At 34.4% G+C, this 20839-nt stretch overlaps 3 protein-coding genes across 3 annotated transcripts; 1 reads left to right on the top strand and 2 right to left on the bottom strand.

Annotated features, from left to right (window-relative positions):
- Positions 1–11549: 11549 nt before the first annotated feature.
- Positions 11550–13108, bottom strand: LOC112534749 (receptor like protein 22-like). The gene has a single exon (XM_025157196.2). It carries the CDS (start codon positions 12946–12948, stop codon positions 11716–11718), a length of 1233 nt encoding a protein of 410 aa, XP_025012964.2. The 5' UTR covers positions 12949–13108; the 3' UTR covers positions 11550–11715.
- LOC125371070 (receptor-like protein EIX1) lies at positions 13108–14990 on the bottom strand. The gene has a single exon (XM_048378927.1). The coding sequence runs from the start codon at positions 14882–14884 to the stop codon at positions 13118–13120; it is 1767 nt and encodes a 588-aa protein (XP_048234884.1). The 5' UTR covers positions 14885–14990; the 3' UTR covers positions 13108–13117.
- Positions 14991–17803: 2813 nt separating this feature from the next.
- LOC125371208 lies at positions 17804–19079 on the top strand. Its single transcript, XM_048379744.1, has 3 exons — positions 17804–18126; positions 18219–18658; positions 18727–19079. The coding sequence occupies exons 1-3, from the start codon at positions 17804–17806 to the stop codon at positions 19077–19079; spliced, it is 1116 nt and encodes a 371-aa protein (XP_048235701.1).
- The last annotated feature ends 1760 nt before the right edge of the window (positions 19080–20839 follow it).

Below are 20839 nucleotides of genomic sequence, written 5' to 3'. Positions count from 1 at the left end.
ATATAGTAGGATCTACTTTGTGTTGCTTTGAAGATTTGGCCTCCTTCTGTTCATTCTTTCATTTCCCATTTTGGGCCTACTTCTTTGACTCTTAAGGATATTATTTTCCTTATTAGTTTGCCTATATAGGTGAAGAAACGACCATACTACTAAATGTTGGGCATCCACTTTTACTAGCTCATGAGGTATCTTCCACTTCACATTCTTCTTATCACTATATTATTCAGAGATGGTTTAGAGGTAGTGGCTTACCTTCTATGGTTGAGCAGATTGACTTCCTATAGGTTCTTATTAGTCACTATATTATTTGCCCTGTGTTTGATAAGCCCTCCATGGAGATACTTCTGATAGCTCAGGCTATAGTATTTAGGAGGACATTCATATTGGGTACTATGCTTATGGCTTATACTTATCATTCTCTTTAGTGGGTGGTTATTAACTTACCTTTGTTCAGAGCTGGTTGTCACTTATGGATTATCCAGCTTTAGTTGTTTGCTTACTTTCCCACACTCATATCAGAGCCATGTCGTTCTCCTCCCATTTTTCCAAGCATAAAACTGATGACTGTTACCACCTCATTGATAGTTGCTAGGATCTTTACCTTTTTCTATTCTTTGACTGAAAGATCTATTCAACATCTTGATATTTAGGGTTTCCTTGGTCCATTGGTTAATCCTTGGTGGTTTTGTTGTATTGCTTCAAGTCGGGATGTTTACTTGATCTTAAGACCAAGCTATATTATGCTTTTATTACCAGTCGTCTATTATCATTAGGGGGGTTCTTTTTGCTTCACCAATTTTCCTTATGCTACTTCTCCATGATTTATGAGATATTTGCCTTGTTTATGGAGTAGATAGTTCGACCTTTACCAAGTGATTCCATATTTGAACTTTCTGCTCTCTCTGTCCTTGACCATATGACTATTGATGTTGTTCAGAGTTTAGTAGGACAGCAACAATCTTTTTCTTACTCATCATCCTAGTCACTAAATCAAAGACTTTTACTTTCGAGACTTTTTGGCCTTTGCTTTATTCTAGTTTTATTCTTGACAGCCTTGAGTCGATGCTAGTAGGTACATATTTCTCTCTTATTTATTTATTATTATTTTTATTATTACATTCCCTCCTTTCTAGGGCTATCTTGCTCCTTGGTCTAAAAAGAAATTAAAGACTATAGCTACCCTTGCTACCCCAAAGACATCTACCAAAGGGCAATCACTCCACCCTAAGTCAGGCCTCCTCATTCATAAAAAAAAACATGTCCAAGCCGAAACCTCCTTTTAAAAGTTGCTACTTAAGCTCTTTTTGTTTTTAAGGCAGTAAGGTCGTTCAGGACAGATTAAATAAAAGAGTGCTTTCTCTAACACTTCTACAGTCCATTGAGTCTTTCTGATTCTTCTTATGACTAGAATGAGGATAAGTCCTCTTCCTCTTCCTCTCAAGTGAAATACCTTTATTTTCTATTTTTAGTGAATGGAAGACTTTGTTTGTAAATGTTTTAAACATTTACTTTACTTTTCTTGTAGAATGAGGAAATCTCTCTGCCGTCTAGTCTTTGTGATTTTTCTGGTGAAGGTCATTCAATATAAATCCACAGATGATGATGATATTGAGTTTGAGACTAGAGGTAATATGTTTGACCAGCATATGCATATTCTTGACCCTCCTTCTAGGAATGGTGCCTCCAAAAGTTCTAAAAGCACTGATGCCCCTTCTCATTTCATCTTCTTTGAGGTATTTCTCACTTTTTAGAACTTCTTGTTACCTATACTTTGCTTTGTTTTTTACATACATGATCTGATCTGATATATTATTTTATAGGTTATGGCCTCAGCACCTTAGTGCGTTAATCCCCTTTCTGGCTTTGATTTTGGATTTCTCACTAGGGCTTCTTCAGATCAGGGCTTTATATATTCTCTTCCTTCATAGGCTTCTATCAAGTTGACCAAGGTTACTCTTCAGCATTTGTTAAGCCTTGAACTGATGAGCTTGAATGAGGCCCAGTAATAGGTGGTTCATACTTCTCTCCATACCCTCAGGGCGGTTGCTTCTTCACTAGGGAATCAGGTCTTGATTGGGGATATTTCCTCTAAAGTTAGAGCAAAGTTTCTCTCAGCCCAGAAGACACATACTAGCATTTCTAGTCTTTCTCAAAGAATATTATCCTTTAAGGCTTTGAAGGACAGTTTTGATTCATTGACTACAACAACTGAAGATGCTCATAGTGCCTACAAGAGTCTCAGATGCCTATTGATAATTAATCAAAATAGGGTCGAGTATGAAGAATAGGCCCAACATTACAGAATAGGTCGAGCATGAGAGAATAGGTCGACTATGAAAGAATAGGTCAAGCATGATAGAATAGGTCGACTATAAAAGAATAAGATGAGCAGACAAGAGTAGGCCAAGCATTATATGCCGAGGTCATAACTAAGAAGCAAAGGGTTGACTAAGTCTAAAATCAAGTACAACAATAAGTCTTAAAGACTAAGTCTTAGTTGGACTCTAGTTAGAAATCTGACCTGACCTAGATTATATTGTATGATTAAGAAAAGTAATCCTAATAGGACTGAGAGACTTTATATTCACAAAGTCCTACTCCTTGTAGGACTATGAGACCTTCAATCTCTATTTAAAGGACTGTAATACAACATGTTAGGTACATTCATTATTCTACAATTACTATATACTTTACAACTTAAAACCAATACTGACTTAGCCATCAGAGTGAATGGTCGGATAACTCCATTCAACACTTTCTAACCATTATTTCAAGTATGCCAAAGCTCGGATCAGACTTAAAGACCTTGTTGATAGCTTAACTTTCTTGACCAAATTATCACCTATCAAGAGGCTTATATGATATTCAGGCTTTAAAAGCTCATATGATTGCTAAAGAGGCCAGACTTGTTGAACTTTTGCCAAAGAGTGAGAAGTTGAAGGTAGAATATAAGGCTACTTCTTCTAGGATAGTTACTGAAGGTCAAAAACTGAAAGCATAATATCCTTTCATTCAGGCTTACAACGAAGGACTCTTGGTTGCCTAGGCTACTCAAGATTCCATGTGTCAAAGATGGAGTCGATTTAGTTCTCTTTTATCCAGCCACCTTGAGTTGTAGTACACTTCTTCTTGTGGTACCAACTTTTATACTCCTTATGGCTTTTTGAGATGGTTTTTGATACTTGGTTGGTGATGGCCACGGGTGTTAGCCATCTTTGTTTAGTTTAGTTAAAGTTTGAAAGTTTGGTTTTCTTTAATGTTTGATCAAGTTTTGATCTTTTTTTCAACTATGCTTTATATTTGTATCTTCTTTTTCTAGAAAAGGGTGGCTTTGTTTTTCTCTTACCATTTCATGCGGCCATTTCACTTTACTTTTCATATACTTGCACCACAACCATACTATCTGCATCATGCAGCCATTCATTTCATGCAGCCACTTCACTCTGCCTTTCCACACTTACACCTCCAGCCACTTTGCATCATGTAGACATCTGTTTTGTTGCATTTCTGCAAAATCTTATGAGCCAAAATATGATAAAACAATAGGAATAGGAGAAGTAACCATGAGGCCTACTTTCATTAATTTAAATTTTAGTGGCTCTAAAGCCAACTTATAAAAAAGAAAATGAACTAAAGCCAAGACAAACTAAGTAAAAGAATGGCCATTTTTTAGCATTACAGATCTTTAAACAATTGGAAATATCATTTCAAGATCCTTCAAGTTGTGGATCAGCTTTTACGCTACAACTCTCTCTTTTCCCATCATCTCCCATATAGTGGAAAAATATTTCTTTAAGTACTTTCCGTTGATGTATCTTATGTATGGTTCGTCTTTTAAACTAAACAACCAGTATGCATTAACTTCCAATACCTTATGAATCTTAAAAGGACCTTTCCAATTTGGAGACTATTTGCATAGTTCTTTGTCCTTCATTCCCATAGGTAATATCATTTTTCAGACTAAGTCCTCTTCATCAAATGACTTTTTCCTTGCTCTTTTGTTGTACTTCTCTGGCTAACTCCTTTTTCTAGGCAATTAGATTGTTGAGAGCTTGCATTCTTTCCTTCTCTATTTATTCTAATTCCATCATCATGGCCTCATTCTACTCTGATGGCTACAAACCATTATGCTTTTCTACTCTTAATGAAGGCACTACTACCTCTATAGGCAATATGGCATCATGACTATAACTAAGGAAAAATAGACTCACATCTGTAGAATTCTTTAGATGTCAGATAAGCCTAGAGAGTTTCAAAAAGAATTCTTGGCCAATCTCTCAGATTGTCTTCTAGCATTTTCTCCAAAATTTTTATAAGGATTTTATTTGATGCCTCTACTTGGTCATTAGCTTGCACAGAGAATGGAGTAGATTTGAGAAGCTTCATTCCATAATCTTCTGACTCTACTAAACATAGTTCCTTGGTTAGTAGTAATGGACTATAGGATGCCAAATCTATGAACTGAAAAATGTTCTTTTATTCTACTTTTTTCATAGGGATCGCCTCTACCCATTTGGTAAAATAATCAGTCGCCACAATAATGAAAATATGCCCCTTAGATGAGGCCGGATGAATTTTACCTATTAAATCAATAGCCCATCCCTTGAATGGCCATAGCTTGACAATTAAATATAACTCATCCCTTGGAGCTTTTTGAATATTTCTATATGTTTTGCATTGTTGACATCCTTTGGCATAATTTATACAATCTTTTAGGATAGTTGGAAAAAAAAGCCATATCGACTAATTAGCCATCTCATTTTTTCACTCCTACTTGATATGCTCTACATACGCCTTCATGTACTTGTTTCATTACCTCTATTGCATTTGGAAATCCCAAGCTTCTCAATAGCAATCCATCGTGACCTCTTCTATACAATTCTACTTCTAATAAAACATAATTCTGAGCCTGCATCTTTATCTTGTGAGGTATCTTATTTCTAGGACTATTAAGATATTTCTTTTAAGTCACTCCTCCAATCTTCAATAATTCCTGCATCCAAACTAAAATTTTTCACGTTAATTCCTCTCTCAAATATTAACGGATGCATTCTTTTCTCCACCACAATCAATTTTTGAGTAAGCTCTTCACTCATCCTGATGTTTGAAGCTATCTGAGCTAGCTCATCTGCTTCCTAATTCTCTTCTCTAGGTATATATAAGCAAGAAACTTCTTTAAATGAATAAATAATTTGAGTAGTAGTAGTAAAATAAGGAGCTAAAGATAAACTACTACATTATATTCCTCTGATAATTGTTTGAGAACCAACTGAGAATCTCCAATCACCAAAACTTCTTTTGCTCCTAACTCCTGCATAATTTCCAAATTCAATCATAAGAGCTTATACTCAGCTTGATTGTTAGTACAGTCAAATGTTAAGTTGAACGATAATGTTGTTTAAGTTCTACTTAGTGATGTTATGATGACTCTTACACCTATAGATTTTTCTGTGTTTGACCCATTATACTTTAGGATCCATGTCTGAAGTTTCATATTGTTTGCCAGCAATCCCTGCTCCTTATTTTCTCAAAACTCCAAGGAGGGGTGGTCAGCCAAGAAATCAGTCAATGCCTATCCTTTCATAGATATTTTTAGGGAAATAAATCAATGAGGATTCAGTTAAAGCTAAAGACCATTTACCTATTTTACCCGTGATAAGTAGTTTGTTGAGCATATATTTCACCAAGTACGTTTGAGAGTTTGAGATACCACATACACCCTTGACTTAAGGAGATAATGTCTTAACTTTGTACAGGCAAAATAAAGTGTCGGACAAGCCTTATCAATTAGTGAATACCTGACCTCTGTGGGGTTAAAAATCTACTTAAGTAATAAATAGCTGGCTCATAACCCATAGAATTATTTTATGCTAACAAGCAACTATATATTCATTTACAGTTGATAAATATAACTTAAGCGAAAATCCATCCCTATGAGGCATTAAGACTAATGGTTTTGTCAAGTACTCTTTATTCAAATGCATTTTGATCGTGCTCCTCGCATTTTAACCCCTCTGCTTGCTTTAGTTTGAGTAAGTCTAAAGATTCTTTGGTTTTTCTGCCAAGTTAGAAATGAATCTCCCTAAATAATTTACTTGACCCAAAAATCTCTAAAATTCCTTTTTATTCTGTGAAGATTTTGCTTCAATAATTGCCTTGGCTTTATTTTTATCCACCTCCACTCCTCATTGATGCACTACAAAACCTAAAAAGTTTCCTGCCTAGACTCCAAAAGCACATTTAAAAGGATTTAACTTTAGTTTATGCTCTATCATTCTCTGAAATCTTTTCCATAGGTGCACTACATGGTCAATAGCTTTTTTACTACTATGTCATTAATATAAACTTCCATATGGTGACATAGCATATCATGAAAAATGACATTCATTGCCCTTTGGTAAGTAGCACCTGCATTTTTTAATCCAAAGGGCATAACAAGCCATTCAAATGTCTCTATTAATCTTGGACATCTAAAAGCAGTCTTAGAAATGTCATCTACAGCAATTAAAATCTGATTGTAACTAGAATAACCATCTATAAAATATAATACTTCATAAGTAGCAGTAGTATCAATTAACATGTATACTATTAGGCATTATATACATATCTTTAGGAGTTGCTATATTTAAATCTCTAAAATCAACACATACCTAGAGCTTCCCATTCTTTTTCATAAACATGCATAATATTGGAAAGCCACTGGGTATACCTTGTTAGTCTGATAAAGCCTGCTTTTAGTAATTTCTCAATTTTTTCCTTTACCATGAGTTCAATTTCTTTAGACATTCTCCTGGCTGATTGTTGATATGGCTTAAAATTCTTCCTTGATGGGAAGGTGGTGCTCTATTAAGCTCCTACTCAACCCATGCATTTTTTCATAGTTCCATGCAAAATAATCCCTGTACTCGTGTAAAGTCTTCACAATTTCTTTTCTCAAATCTTTTGGTAATAAAGTGCTAATGTATGTCACCTTTGGTTCTTCTGAGGTGCCAAGGTTAACTTTCTCTAAAGGATCATGGACTTTTGGTTTCATATCTTCAAATTTCTGGGATGGCACTATTAAGTCTTCAACTTGTATTTCCTCTATATCATCTATTTCTTCCTCAACAATTACTTCGACTCCATTTACATCCTGAAGCCCCTTCAACTCAAGTCTCTCAAAATGTTACTAAACAAACATCTTAAATATAGCGGCTGCAGTTGCCGCCAACTCCTTGTTGGAGTACTTAATCATCAATCTCTTCTATGATAGGCTGAAACATCAACCTATATGGCACGATGGTTATAGGTTTGAGGGATGCTTTGATATGATTCTTAGTTTCCTCTCTACACATATAAATATGTTTAGGATCTCCATTCTTTTTCCTTCCTACAAACTTGATTGGCCTAAAGTCCACATCATAATATCTGGCTTCTGTTGCTTCTGAACAAATGAAAAGAGGCTGCCTATTTACCCATACCACCACTACATCATCACCTTTCAAAAAAAGCAAAAACTGGTGAAGGGAGGACGACACACACTAATTAGCGTGAATCTAAATCTCTCCCTAATAGAGCATTGTAACTAGTAGAAGAATTTATAGGAAAGAAAGTAGATAGTGAAGTCTTACTTTGAATAGTAGTGAAGTCTTACTTTGAATAGTGATCTCTATAGGTAAAACACCAATTGTTTTAGTAATCTCACCTATAAATACTTCTATTGCTATCAAATCTTCTTCTAGTTTTCCAGAACCTTCACCATCTTGAGCAGTAGTATATTCACAGCCGACTAATTATCCACGAGCACTTTTGGAATAGGTTTCCCATTAAGGTGAGCTTTTACGTACAAAGGCTTTACGTGCTGTGTCATTTCCATAAATGGTTTCTTAAATATTACCCTTTTTGATTTGTTGGCTTGAGTTGTGATGTCACTATAAAGTCCTCCTCTGGTATTTCAAATGACTACCCCATAATGTCTGATGCTCCTTGGATCTAACTCAAATCTTCTTTATCTGCTCCTTTAGACATAAACGAGGGAGGCAAGGTCACAGTAGTAGTAGCACACTCATAAGAAATAAGGACCTCTCCAACTACAAAGGTGTCTTCTACTAATTGATCTTCCTGTATATTGTCATTAAAACTCCCAATAGAAGATAATAATCATTATCATCATCAGAATTACCTGTATCTTCAATGACCTTTTTATAAGATTTGAATTTTTCTTTACCTGAAGTCTCCACCATTTTCTGTTTTCTTTTCTCATCAGTCCTCTATCTTTGCATTCTCCTTTTCTGGGTCCTTGTCAATGATACCTCCGGGAACTTTCTGTGTTGCAGCCTATATCATTGGTAACTTAGTTGCACTCTAGGTGGTATAATAAACCTAGGTTCTCCCCTTTGAAACTTTGGGTTTTTGAGAAGAAAATGGCATTCTCGTATGGAGTTCGCTTAAAAAAGGTGATATAGCAGGGAACCTCTTTACTTTTTGGAGCTCTTTAGTGAGTGAAAACTTCTTAGGAACTCAAACTTTATGAAACACCTTTCCTGGCTAAAACTCCACCTCCTTTAACCTTCTTTTGCTCTGCCTTTCTATTTAACAGGGTCCTTAGGATCAAAAACTACAATACTCATTAGAGCTACAAGTGGGAAAGGATCTTTATCAATAAGCATGGCCACCTTTTATCTCTGAGAACTTTAGGACTCCTTTATTAATCCTGTCCTGAACCAAATTCCTGAAAGCCCAATACGAGTTAGTTGAATGATTAAAAGTATTATGATACTTACAGTAATCCCTTCCTTTGATTTCTTCCTTAAGAGGAAACTTATGATCTTGTGGAAGCTTCATGAATTTCTCATTTAGTAAGAAATCAAACATCTCTTCAGTTTTGGAGACATTAAATGTGTATTGAGGTTATGCATTAGTAGCATAGGATTTCTTTCAAGTTTTAGGAACCTTCTTCACCAAGGATATGCAAACACAGCTTCCTGTGTTACAGAAATCAGCTACTGCTACTTCTAAGGAATTGATCTCCTAATAGTATGTCCCCTTAGTAGATTTCTTCTCTAAGTAGCTCATCATACTCTACCACTTTTGTTGCAAGTTCATAAAAATCATGGAACTCCATTCCTTGAAATTTCTTCTTGAGCTTAATGTATAATCCTCTTTGTGCTATCTTTAGAAATTTTGTCTCAAGAAAGAAAATTTTGCATCTATTCCTCATCTTTGTGAACCTAGTAATGAAGAGATCAATAGTCTATCCTATCCTTTGAGTTATCTTCGATAATTCAGCGATGCATACCTCAGGTTTAGTTTTGAAGAATTAAGTATAGAACTATCTCTCTATTTCTTGTCAAATTAAGATAGAATTAAATAGAGAGAGTAGCATAACATGTAAATGCAGTGTCAGTTAAAGAATTTGGAAACAACCTTAATTTGAAATTTATAAAATTTTCAGAATTTGCTAGTTCATTATACTGTATAGTAAACATAGCTATATGTTCAAAAGTTGACTAACCATTTTCTCCTAAAAATAATGAAAAGTCTAGGATTATGTACCCTCTTATATATGGATTGTCTCTGTCAATTGCATTATGATAGGGCTTGTGAACTTCTAATCTTCCTACTTGCCTTGGACCTTGCTCTTGAACCACATCTCTTACAGCTTCCATATCCATCATCTAAGGCAAAGGTTAAACAAGAAGTCTTGGTTAATATCCTTGATGCGCTCTATTTATTATTCTTAGAGGTATGCCAATAAGATAGAATTTGCATCATTTCCTGATCATACATCATTGATTGAATAGCAGGATTTATAGTAGCAAAAATTTAGTGTAGCAACATAGGTCTACCCATGTGAGCGCGGCCAGCAGACACTGCTTCTCTTAATAAGTTGTCATCCCTCCTCTGAGGGAAACATATCTTTCATCAGGAACAAGTAAGGCTTAGGGCTTTGGAGCATCATTCCCCTCTTGATAAGACTATCCTTCTTGTTCTGCAACTGCATTCTGCCCCAAAGTTTGTGATAAGACATCCTAGCCTCGTGGCCTAGAACTCAGTTAAGATAAGTTTAAAGTAACTTTTTCAACAATATTAGCCATAGTGTTGCTAAATTATTGCATCAAATCATCAGCTGCTTTCTTCTGGCTCTCCATGAGCTTATTATGAGCCTCTTCCATATATTTTCAAGTAGCCTCTACTTACATCCTGAAAGCATCAATCATAGGGTTAGCATCAGAAATTTGAACTAAAGTAATACCTTACTTTCTCCCCAATAACAACATTTCCTGTTAGAGCGCCATGCTCTTTTCAATTTGCTCCATAATCTGAGGAATAAAACCTTCTTGTCTTGTTTCATCAGCAGTGACTCTAGCGTCTTGAGAACCCATAATATTTTTCTTCAGTAATATTTCTTGTTTTGGGTGCTAGGAGGACTGGTCCTACTGAGCGTGCCAAATTATGTTTGGTAAAAATTTAATGTTGATCGTGCCACGTGTATAGGTACAATTAATACACCTTAATTAACTTCTTTAATCATATTATGAATTTCTAAGCTCCTTTACCATAATTTACTTAGATCCTCAAAAGACACTGCTAGAATTATTTGAAAAATAGCAGTAAATGATTGCTAAATGACTGGTATTTAATTTGTTAGAGAATTGCATAAACAAATGAATGTTTGCAATGAACATAAATATAAAAAAAAATTTATGAATAATAATAATTGATTATAAAACTAAAATTTTTAAATGTGTTTACTAGAAATTTATATTGTGCAGTGTAGTTGTTATTATAGAATCATTTTTTCTGTCCCTTTCTAGTTAATGCCCTACTCTTTTTATAAAAATCTCCAAGTTTTAGTTTACTTAGGGATCTTTTTCTGTCTTGTGTCACATAAGTTCCATTATCTCCTTGTTTTTGGGGAATAGAAATAATTGTCTCTGCCTATCTTCTTTCCACTACTTTGCTTCAGGTTGCCTTTAATTATTAACTAACCAAGCTAATTAATTAATTTATTTATTTATTTAATTAAATTTAATTAATTAGTTAATTGATTTAATTTAATTTAATTAATTAGTTAATTAATTAATTTAATAATTATATACTTTTAGTCTTTTGGATTTTTGTTTTATCCATTGGGCCTAAAAATTATTTGTAAGTCTAACAATTTTACATAAAATTATTTTTATATAAAATATAAATTGATTTAATAAATTTTTTAATAAATTATGTAATTCATTTCCTTAATTTCATAAAATTAGTGATTTTTTATACCATATGATATAAATTATATAATAAATAAAAAATAATGCAAATAGTATTATATTTGTGTAATAATATATTTTTGTAATTTTTTACTAATTTATGTATATCTTTTTCTATTATAACAATTAAATGGTAATAATTATATAGAATATACAGTAATAATATAAAAATATTTCTTTAATAATGTTACTATCTTTTTAAGTTTAAATAAAATTTAAGTGTCCAAATTCTTTTGGATAATACATTAAAATATTGAAAGAAAAAAAAAAAGCACTCTAGTGAAGGCACCTAATAATTCACCAATGTTCTATAGCTGCAAAAATATAAATGTGATTAGGATGCAACAGTCAAACTACAGTACAATTTTGTTTCCTAAGCACATTTACAAGACAATAATTCAAGTGATTTGTCTCATTTAACATAAACTCAGTTTGCAATCAGCAAAAGAAAAGAAATGGCATTACAGTGCATAATTCATCTACTTGTAGTTTTTCTGTCTTTCAAGCTTGACAATTTGCTGACAACTCTATCCACAAAAGCAAAGTATATGTAACCCCAAGGCCTTCTAATTGCAAAAACAAGATAAGGAAGCAACACACCTGCTGCAAATCCTATCCCAATGATTAAATAAAACCACTTGTCAGCGAATTCATCAGCATTGCTAGCTTCAGCAGTCTCTCCACCAGTTATTGGATCGTTATGTGGACAACTTACTGTAAGGGGAAGACCGCATAGACCAGGATTTCCAGCGAAAGAAGATGCACTATAGGTTGTCATATGACCTGTATAAGGGATTGCACCTGACAAGTTATTGTTTGAGAAATTCAAGGATGACAAGAATGCCATTGAAGACACGCTTGATGGAATTGGACCTGAAAGCTCATTGCTTGAAAGATCAAGAGATAACAGCTGCTGCAATTCTGAAATGTTCTTGGGAATCTGTCCCCTGATGTTGTTGTTTGACAAATTCAAAGCCAACAAGCCAGCCAATTTAGTTATTGTTTCAGGAATCTCCCCACTTAACTTGTTTCTTGAAAGGTCTATGCTAGTTAGCAGGGAAAGAGTCTTGGTATATCGTAGATGCTGGTCATTCATGTTCACAACTATGTTTTCTTGGAAGAATGCTTGTGATTCAACGAATCTGATATGCCCATAGTACAGATAATGGTTTTTATATTGCTGTTTAGCCATGGCTTTAAAATCACCAAAGCTTGAAGGAATTCTGCCATTCAACTCGTTTTCCGCCAGATCCAATACTTGCAAGGAACTCAAATTTGAATGTCCTGAGGGAAGCTCTCCATGAAATGTATTTGACCTCAAGGTAAGTATTCTGAGATGTGGGAAAGCTTCTCCGATCCAAAGTGGAATAATTCCTGTCAACCTGTTATTTGTGAGGTCTAGAGTTTCAAGACTTGACAAATTCTGAAGAGCTGAAGGGATTTCTCCTGACAACCTGTTGCTGCTTAAATGAAGTGTCTGGAGCAAATTTAGCTGGCCTAAGGATCTTGGAATCTTACCAGACAAAGTATTGTCCTGAATGTCTAGTACCCTGAGGGAAGAATAATTCCCTATGCTCAGAGGAATTCTTCCTGTCAAACTATTCAGCGAAAGATCAACGACCTCAAGTGATGACAACTCTCCGATCGAGGCTGGGACTGCACCTGTTATATTGTTTTCGGAAAGAGAAAGGAAAATTATGTTTGGCATGATATGACCAATATTTTCAGGTAGAGGGCCTGAGAAATGGTTATTTGAAAGATCAAGTAAACTGACACCAGCAACTGGAAGAGGAATGGAACCATAGAAGAGATTGGAGCTCAAATCAACAAGTCCAAAGGGATCTGTACTGAACGAACTCGGTAAATGACCTTCCAAACTATTGATAGATAAATTCAAATAGGTCAGTACTGAACGAACTCGGTAAATGACCTTCCAAACTATTGATAGATAAATTCAAATAGGTCAGTCTTCCTGAAATGTTCCAGAACCAGTTTGGAATAGGACCCGAAATACTAGAATTTGAGAAATCTAAAAAAATGATCTCTTTTTGATATCTCAACCAAGCAGGAAAGGAAGGACCCAGAAAGCATGATCCCATATTCAGACTGAGAAGTTGGAATGGAGGTACCCAATTAGAACTAAAGTTCAAAATGAACGAGTTTGATGACAAACTCAATGTACTCAATTTCCTTAGCTTCAAAAATTTGACTTCTGAGATAACACCTGACATTCTATTATGTGAGACATCAAGGACAAATAACTCGGAAAGCAACCATATACTATCAGAAAGACTACCATTAAATTTATTTGCTGCAAGTCTGAGTTCACTTAAGTGCAGAAAATCTCCAAAACAAGGGATGGGACCTTCAAATGAGTTATCAGCTAAATCAAGTATAACAAGATTTTTAAGATTGCTGATCCAATCTGGCAACTTGCCAACTAATTGATTGTTACTGACCTCGAAGTGTTGCAAAGTAGATAAAGGATATTTAGAAAGACAATGTTCTGCTCCTTCCAGAAATTCTGGTAAACTTCCTGTCAATTTATTAAGTGAGAGGTTGATATGTTTCAAGTTGCAAAGCATACCTATGGAGCTTGGAATCCTACCCTCAATAGCATTCATGTACAACTGAAGAACGATGAGAGAAGTCATATTTCCAAGAGAAGCATGAAGTCTTCCATGTAACTTATTGTTGGACAAATCAAGAACTTGTATCTTTCTCCAGGTTCCCCTGAATAGTTTAGAGCAACTTGCTGAGAGATTTTCGTTTCTATTAAGATCCAATGACTGAAAATTTTGCAGTTCATTGAAACCGAGGGGAATTCTTCCATATAAGCTGCTACTGCTAATATCAACAGATACAAGAGTGCTAATATTCACAAGCCAATTCGGCAACATTGAATCGAAGGCGTTATAACTAAGGTCTATAACAGCAAGTGAAGTAAAATTTATCAAAGGAAGAGAACTCAAACTGGACAGACCACATAACTGTAAATGCAACTCAGTTAAAAATGGAAGCTTGTTTAATGCCTCGACCCATCCTATTCCTACCTCAGAAAGGTCTATTTGAACCATTGCCAAATATTTCAGTGAGACAAGACCAGTCACCCATTCAATATTATCAACTGCTAAATCCTGAGAAGAAATATCAAGAAAATGCAAGTTAGAGAGGTTCCCGAGATTTTGAGGAATGGGGCCGCTAAACCCGGCATTTGACAAGTTCAGATATTCCAAATTTTTCAAGGAGGAGAAGAAATTAGGAAATCTGCCATTGAATGTGTTGAAACTCAAGTCAAGATATTTCAAGGACTTAAGTCTTTTGAGTGAAGGTCTAACGATTCCACTTAAGGTCCAAGTTCCATACCTGGTAGAAGTATCATAACCTGATGGATTGTGGAGATCAATAGTAGTAACATGTCCTGTAATGTTATCACAAGTTATCCCCCACCAGTGACAACAACTGCTTCCATGCCATGAGGAGAGCTGGTCTTCAGTATCTTCAAGACCTTTTCTGAAGTCAAGAAGAGCTTCTCTTTCAGATTCTTTGCATGCCACTCTTTCAGCATCTCCACCATAAACAACTTCTCCTGTCATCAAACAGGTATGGAGCAGCACAACCCAAAGTAACAGAAAGATCCCCATAACTGAACACTGAATGCCCTGAAGACAAGTAGGATCGTATTCGAAGAAAAATGTGTGTTTCTCTATCAACTAGGAGAACTATCATAAACTATCCGGAGGAGAACAATTTAATTAATTGGTCCGTGTCTAAGATCAGATTAACACAATGATGCTCTTCTAATTTTAAAAGAAAAGGTTAGTGCATTATGTAGATAATGATTTTGCCACTAACCTGTTAAGATATGCTTGATCAAATATGTATTCTTTAGTAATACTTTAGGTATAAATCAATGATACATGCTAAAATAGTTCTATATAATATATGTCAGAGGCGCCATGGCAGGGCTGCCTCAACTCCTGAAAATTCAGGGTTAATTTTGACAGGTGAAGTTAAATATTTATTAGAAGCTTTTAACCACTATGTGATTTCAGTACATAGAATTTGACTATTAAATTTCTTAGATGAGCTCAAAGAAATGACAATAGTGCGAGTGGGTTTGCCGTTCCTTTCATTATGAACTTTTCATGTTAAGAAAATCTCAAAAGTCGATAAATTTAGTGGTCTAACAAATAAATTAAGATGGTTTGATAAGATGTTAGGTTGAAATATATAAAAAAATTATTTTATTTGAGAAAAAGATGCGAAAGAGTAAATAAAATGGAAATAATAAAATGAAAAAAAATATTTTAGTGTTATACAATATATTAACTTACTTCTTTCAAATAAATATGTATAATGTAGATATAATGTAATCGTTTTTACATAGTCGGTATAAAAAAAATCAAGGTAAAATTATATTACAAATATTTATATCGTAGTACATATATTTCTTTTCAATAAAATTAAGTTAATAAACAGCTAACATTAACGTTTAAAAAAATAAATATTTAATATTAAAACAATAAACATTTAACACATGTTTAATGAACATCTAATACAGATTTAATGAATATAAATTATTTTTTCAAAAAAAATTACATCAGTATGAAACTTAAAACGTCAATTCTTATACAAATAAAAACGACACCAGATGAATTCTAGAATCATGAAGCTATATGATCTGAAATCCATCTTATAATCTGCCATAAATGAGCCAAGTAAAAATGGAAAAGAGTGTAAATGTTCAATATAAATCAATTTTAATTTTGGTCCAACTATTAATGCGATTAGCTTTCATTATAAACTCTTTATCTTTCTTATATTTACCCGACCTGACCATATCTCTGAATAGACTCATAAGCATATAGGATCCAAGAATAGTGAAACAAACTTGTTTTGCATTGTCAAATTCCTTACAGTTTTTCTGCTAAGAGATGTTCACCTTATAATTTCAAAGTAACTATTGCTGAAGCAATTTCTACTAACAGAATCAAGTCTAAGAAGTTTGATTCTGATTGTTAAGTGAAGATTTCCATCTATAATCATCAAGGTGAAGCGAACAGAAAGAAATACCAGAGAATAATTTTACAATTGAACACGAGATGTTATCAAGAAACTAACCCAACCGACTCTTGAAGAAACTTTGCCAATAAAGCTAATTCCTTCAATTTTCTGTTATGGACTACATAATCAGGAATTTACAGCTTCTCTTTTGGGAGCATAATTGAACTGCAAAACTGTGCTGGTAAGGTTGAAGTTCTATAAATCCTTGACAAAATCTCTATGCATTCAGGGTTGTCTTATCTTCAACAATCCAAAGAGCATGAAAAGCAAAATTTCCGTAAGTGCAAGCTTTTTTAACTGCTTTAAGCAGTAAGCCTTGATCAAGAAATGGATCATTTGGCTTTTTTATATACATATAATTTTAGAAGCATCTTCTATGTTGCTGTCCACTAGTGGCATTCCATATGTAACAGGAAATGACTAGTGGCATAGGCTAATAATAATAGTGCTACATTAGTGGCTGCATATATTTTTGAAGTACCTATTGCTATTAGTTTTAGAGCATATATGTGTAATAGATTCACATATACACTTGCATTTATTTAGTCATTTACTTTTCCTCTTCCCTATGAGAAACCATCTTTCTTTTTTTTCATTAATCTGCTTATTATTTGTAATCAATGCCATATGCTTTACCAAACCCTTTCTCCAATGGAAATGCGACACAAGGATGTTCTTCTTTTGTATATAGGCAGTGACACAGGGACATGCCTTATTTGTGTCACCTTTTGATAAGCTATGCCATTGTCACCTCACCCCTTTGTTTTTGCAGGTGAAAAATGGGTTGGTAACTGGTCACTTTCAGATGCCAGCATGTTCAGTTCCAACTCATCAGAATTAATTTAAGTGAATTATCCATACAACATTTATTACTAAAATGCCATTTAATTCTAACTGAATTGAGCAAGATGTTGTATTTGAGTCTGATATTGGAAATAGATGTATTTTATAATTATGAGCTGTCTATGGTTGGCTTAATTAGTAAGTCTCCTCTTAAATATATCTTTATTTAATGTGGCACATAAAAAGTCACTTGTTTTATATAAGTATATAAAAATCAAAATAAAAAAAAATAGTTTTCTATTTATCTTCTTTTTTCTCATAATTCTAAAATATTTTTAAATACCAATAGTGGTATAAGAGCATCTTCTTGAGGGCTGTAAAGTTCTACTTGCTATTTGTGATTGATTAAGGTGAGAGTAAAACACCGTGAGATTGAGAGCGTCAAAGTTGTTTTTAAGTGATTTTAATGGCTTCTTCTAATACTCAACTTCTGTTCCTATTTTCACAGGAACTCATTATCATGTTTAGGCAGTTAAGATGAAAGTTTATTTGAGATCTCTTGGCTTGTGGAAGGTTGTAGAAACTGATGAATATCCACCAGCACTGAGAAAAAATCCCACCCTTGCTCAACTCAAAGCTTATGATGAAGATATCTTAAAAAAGGATAAAGCTTTGACGTGTATTTATTAGTTGATCACATCTTCACCAGCATTATGGATCCTGAAACACCAAAGGCTATTTGGGATAAACTCAAGGAAACTTATGAGGGAGGCGACAGAGTCAAGAAAGCAAAGCTTTTAACTCTGAAAAGGGAGTTCATGATGTTGCAAATGAAGGATGATGAGCTGATTAAAGATTATTCAACCAGGCTTATGGATATTGTAAATCAAATCAGACTTTATGGTGAAAAGCTACCTGATGAAAAGGTGGTTGAAAAGGTCATGATCAATGTTCCTCAAAGATTTGAAGCCAAAACTTCAACTATTGAGGAATCTTGTGACATGACAAGTCTAACCATTAGTGAACTTATTAGCAAGTTAGAAGTGCAAGAACATAGGGCTCTATGCGAGCTCATGAAGCAAGTGAAGGTGCTTTTCTTGCTGCTCATAAAGGAGTTAAGTTCAACAGCTCTGGAAAGAAATTTGAGAGCTCAAATAAAGGCAAAGCTATTGATTCTTCCACCAGTGGTCACAATGAAAAGTTTCCAACATGTCCTATTTGTAAGAGGACAAATCATGCTGAAAAAGATTATCATTTCAAGGACAAAGACAAGTCCAAATTTCAGTGTACTTTTTGCAAGAAGGCTGGACACACTAAAAACTTTTGTTGGTCCAAGAAGAAGCAAGCTCAACAGCAAGTAAATGCAAATGAAGAGAACCAAGAGCAGGGTAAGCATTTGTTTATGGTTTCTCATGATGCTGAATCATTTCATAACTCCATTTGGCTTATGGATAATGGGTGTACCAGTCATATGACATCTGTGGCTGCATACTTTAATTCACTTGATAAGTCTTTTAAGAGAAATGTGAAGTTGGGAAATGGTGCTATGGTTCAGGTTCAAGGCAAAGGTTCATTTCAGTGAACACTTTACAAGATAAAAGAACAATCCATAATGTTCTTTTTATTCCTGATTTAGATCAAAGTCTTTTGAGTATTCCTCAAATGATTAAAAATGGTTTCGGTGTTCAATTTAAGAGTGATGTCTGCAACATATTTGATGTTTGTGGTTCTAAGTTTTTTGCTCTAAAAATGAAAAACAATAGCTTTTATTTGAAGCTTGATGTTGAATGTGTACATGTATGCATTGCTAAAGCTGATGTCACTTCTCTTTGGCATAAAAGGATAGGACATTTTAATCTTAGGACTTTGAAGTATATGCAATCAAATGGTTTCGTGACAGATTTGCCTAAACTGAATGTGTATGATGATAAATGTGATAGTGTCAACTTGGAAAGTCACATAGGCTATCAATTTCTCATGATGGTGTGAAGAGAGCAACTATGAAGTTAGAGTTAATTCACTCTGATTTATGTGGTCCAATGCAAACTTCTTCTATGAATGGTAGCAAATGTTTTATATTATTTATAGATGACATAACAAGAATGTGTTGGGTTTATTTCTTGAAATCTAAGTTGCATGTATTGTCAACATTCAAAGAATTCAAGAAATTTGTTGAAAATCAATGTGATTATAAGTTGAAGGTTATAAGAACAGATAATGGTGAAAAGTACGTGTCCAAGGAATTCAATAATTTTTGTAAAGACTCTGGAACTCATCATCAACTTACCGTTCCTTACACTCCTCAACAGAATGGAGTGTGTAAAAAGAGAAATAGAATTATTTTGGAGATGTCAAGATGTATATTATTTGAAAAACATCTTCCAAATATATTCTGGGCAGGAGCTGCAGCTACATCTGTGTATCTGTTGAATAGGTTAGCAACAAAGGCTGTGGATGGGAAAACTCCTCCTGAAGCATGGTCTAGGGTTAAGCCTTTTATGAAACACCTTAGAGTGTTTGGTTCAATTTGTTTCAGTCATATACCTGCCAATATGAGAATCAAGTTAGATGAAAGGGCTTAGAAAGGAATCTTTGTTGGTTATTCTTCTCAATCCAAGGGGTACAGAGTCTTTAATTTGAACAACAAGAGAATTATAGTAAGTGGAGATGTCATTTTTTATGAAGATTCTTATTGGAGTTGGAAGAAGAATGATGTCCAAAAGAATAGTAGTGGACTAATGCTTGAAGAGGTTGTTATAACTGATGATTTTGAGATTGAAGTGACTAGTGATGAATTTATTGTAGGGGATACAACTAATGTTGAGGTTATGAAAACTAAATCCTTAGCAAGTGTGTATGAGAGGTGCAATTTTATCTTTGCTGAACCAACAAGTTTTGATGAGGCCGCAAAGTTACCTGAATGGATTGATGCAATGAAGGCAGGAATTTCTGCAATTGAGAAAATGATAGTTGGTTCTTGACTAACCTACCTGGTGACAAGCATGATATAAGTGTGAAATGGGTGTTTAGGACCAAGTTCAATCCTGATGGCACTGTGTTCAAGCATAAGGCTAGGTTGATTGTGAAGGGATATGCATAGATAGGTGGAGTTGACTACGGTGACACATTTGCACCTGTTGCTAGACACGATACCATCAAATTGTTGATTGCTATTGCAGGTCAATTGGGTTAGCATGTGTTTCACTTGGATGTGAAATCAGCTTTCTTAAATGGAGAGCTTCAAGAAGATATCTATGTCTGTCAACCTAAAGGTTTTGTGGTTGTTAGAAAGGAACATCAAGTGTACAAGCTTAAGAAGGCTCTTTATGGCCTAAAACAGGCATCAAGGGCCTAGTATTGCAGAATTAATTCTTATTTGCAGAAGTTGGGTTTTCATAGGAGCATTAATGAAGCTACTTTGTATCTTAAGAAAGATAAGAGTGTTGATTTGCTTGTTGTTTTTCTTTATGTTGATGATTTGTTGGTGATGGGGAGCAATGAAAAAGCTCCCTCAGAATTCAAATCAAATATGCAAAAAAAATTTGAGATGTCTAATCTTGGCTTGATGAGCTACTTTCTTGGGTTGGAAATTAATCAAAGCAAGGCTGGTATCTTCATTTCACAACATAAGTATGCCTTAGATGTTCTAAGAAAATTTAAGCTGCAATCTTGCAAGGGAATTGATTCACCATTGCATTTACACTTGAAGTTGTCGAAGAATGATGGTGAGACACTCTGTGATTCTTCTA

Source organism: Ricinus communis, chromosome 9 (assembly GCF_019578655.1).
Source record: "Ricinus communis isolate WT05 ecotype wild-type chromosome 9, ASM1957865v1, whole genome shotgun sequence".
NCBI lineage: Eukaryota > Viridiplantae > Streptophyta > Magnoliopsida > Malpighiales > Euphorbiaceae > Ricinus > Ricinus communis.
This window is presented reverse-complemented; position numbering and strand designations above follow the sequence as displayed.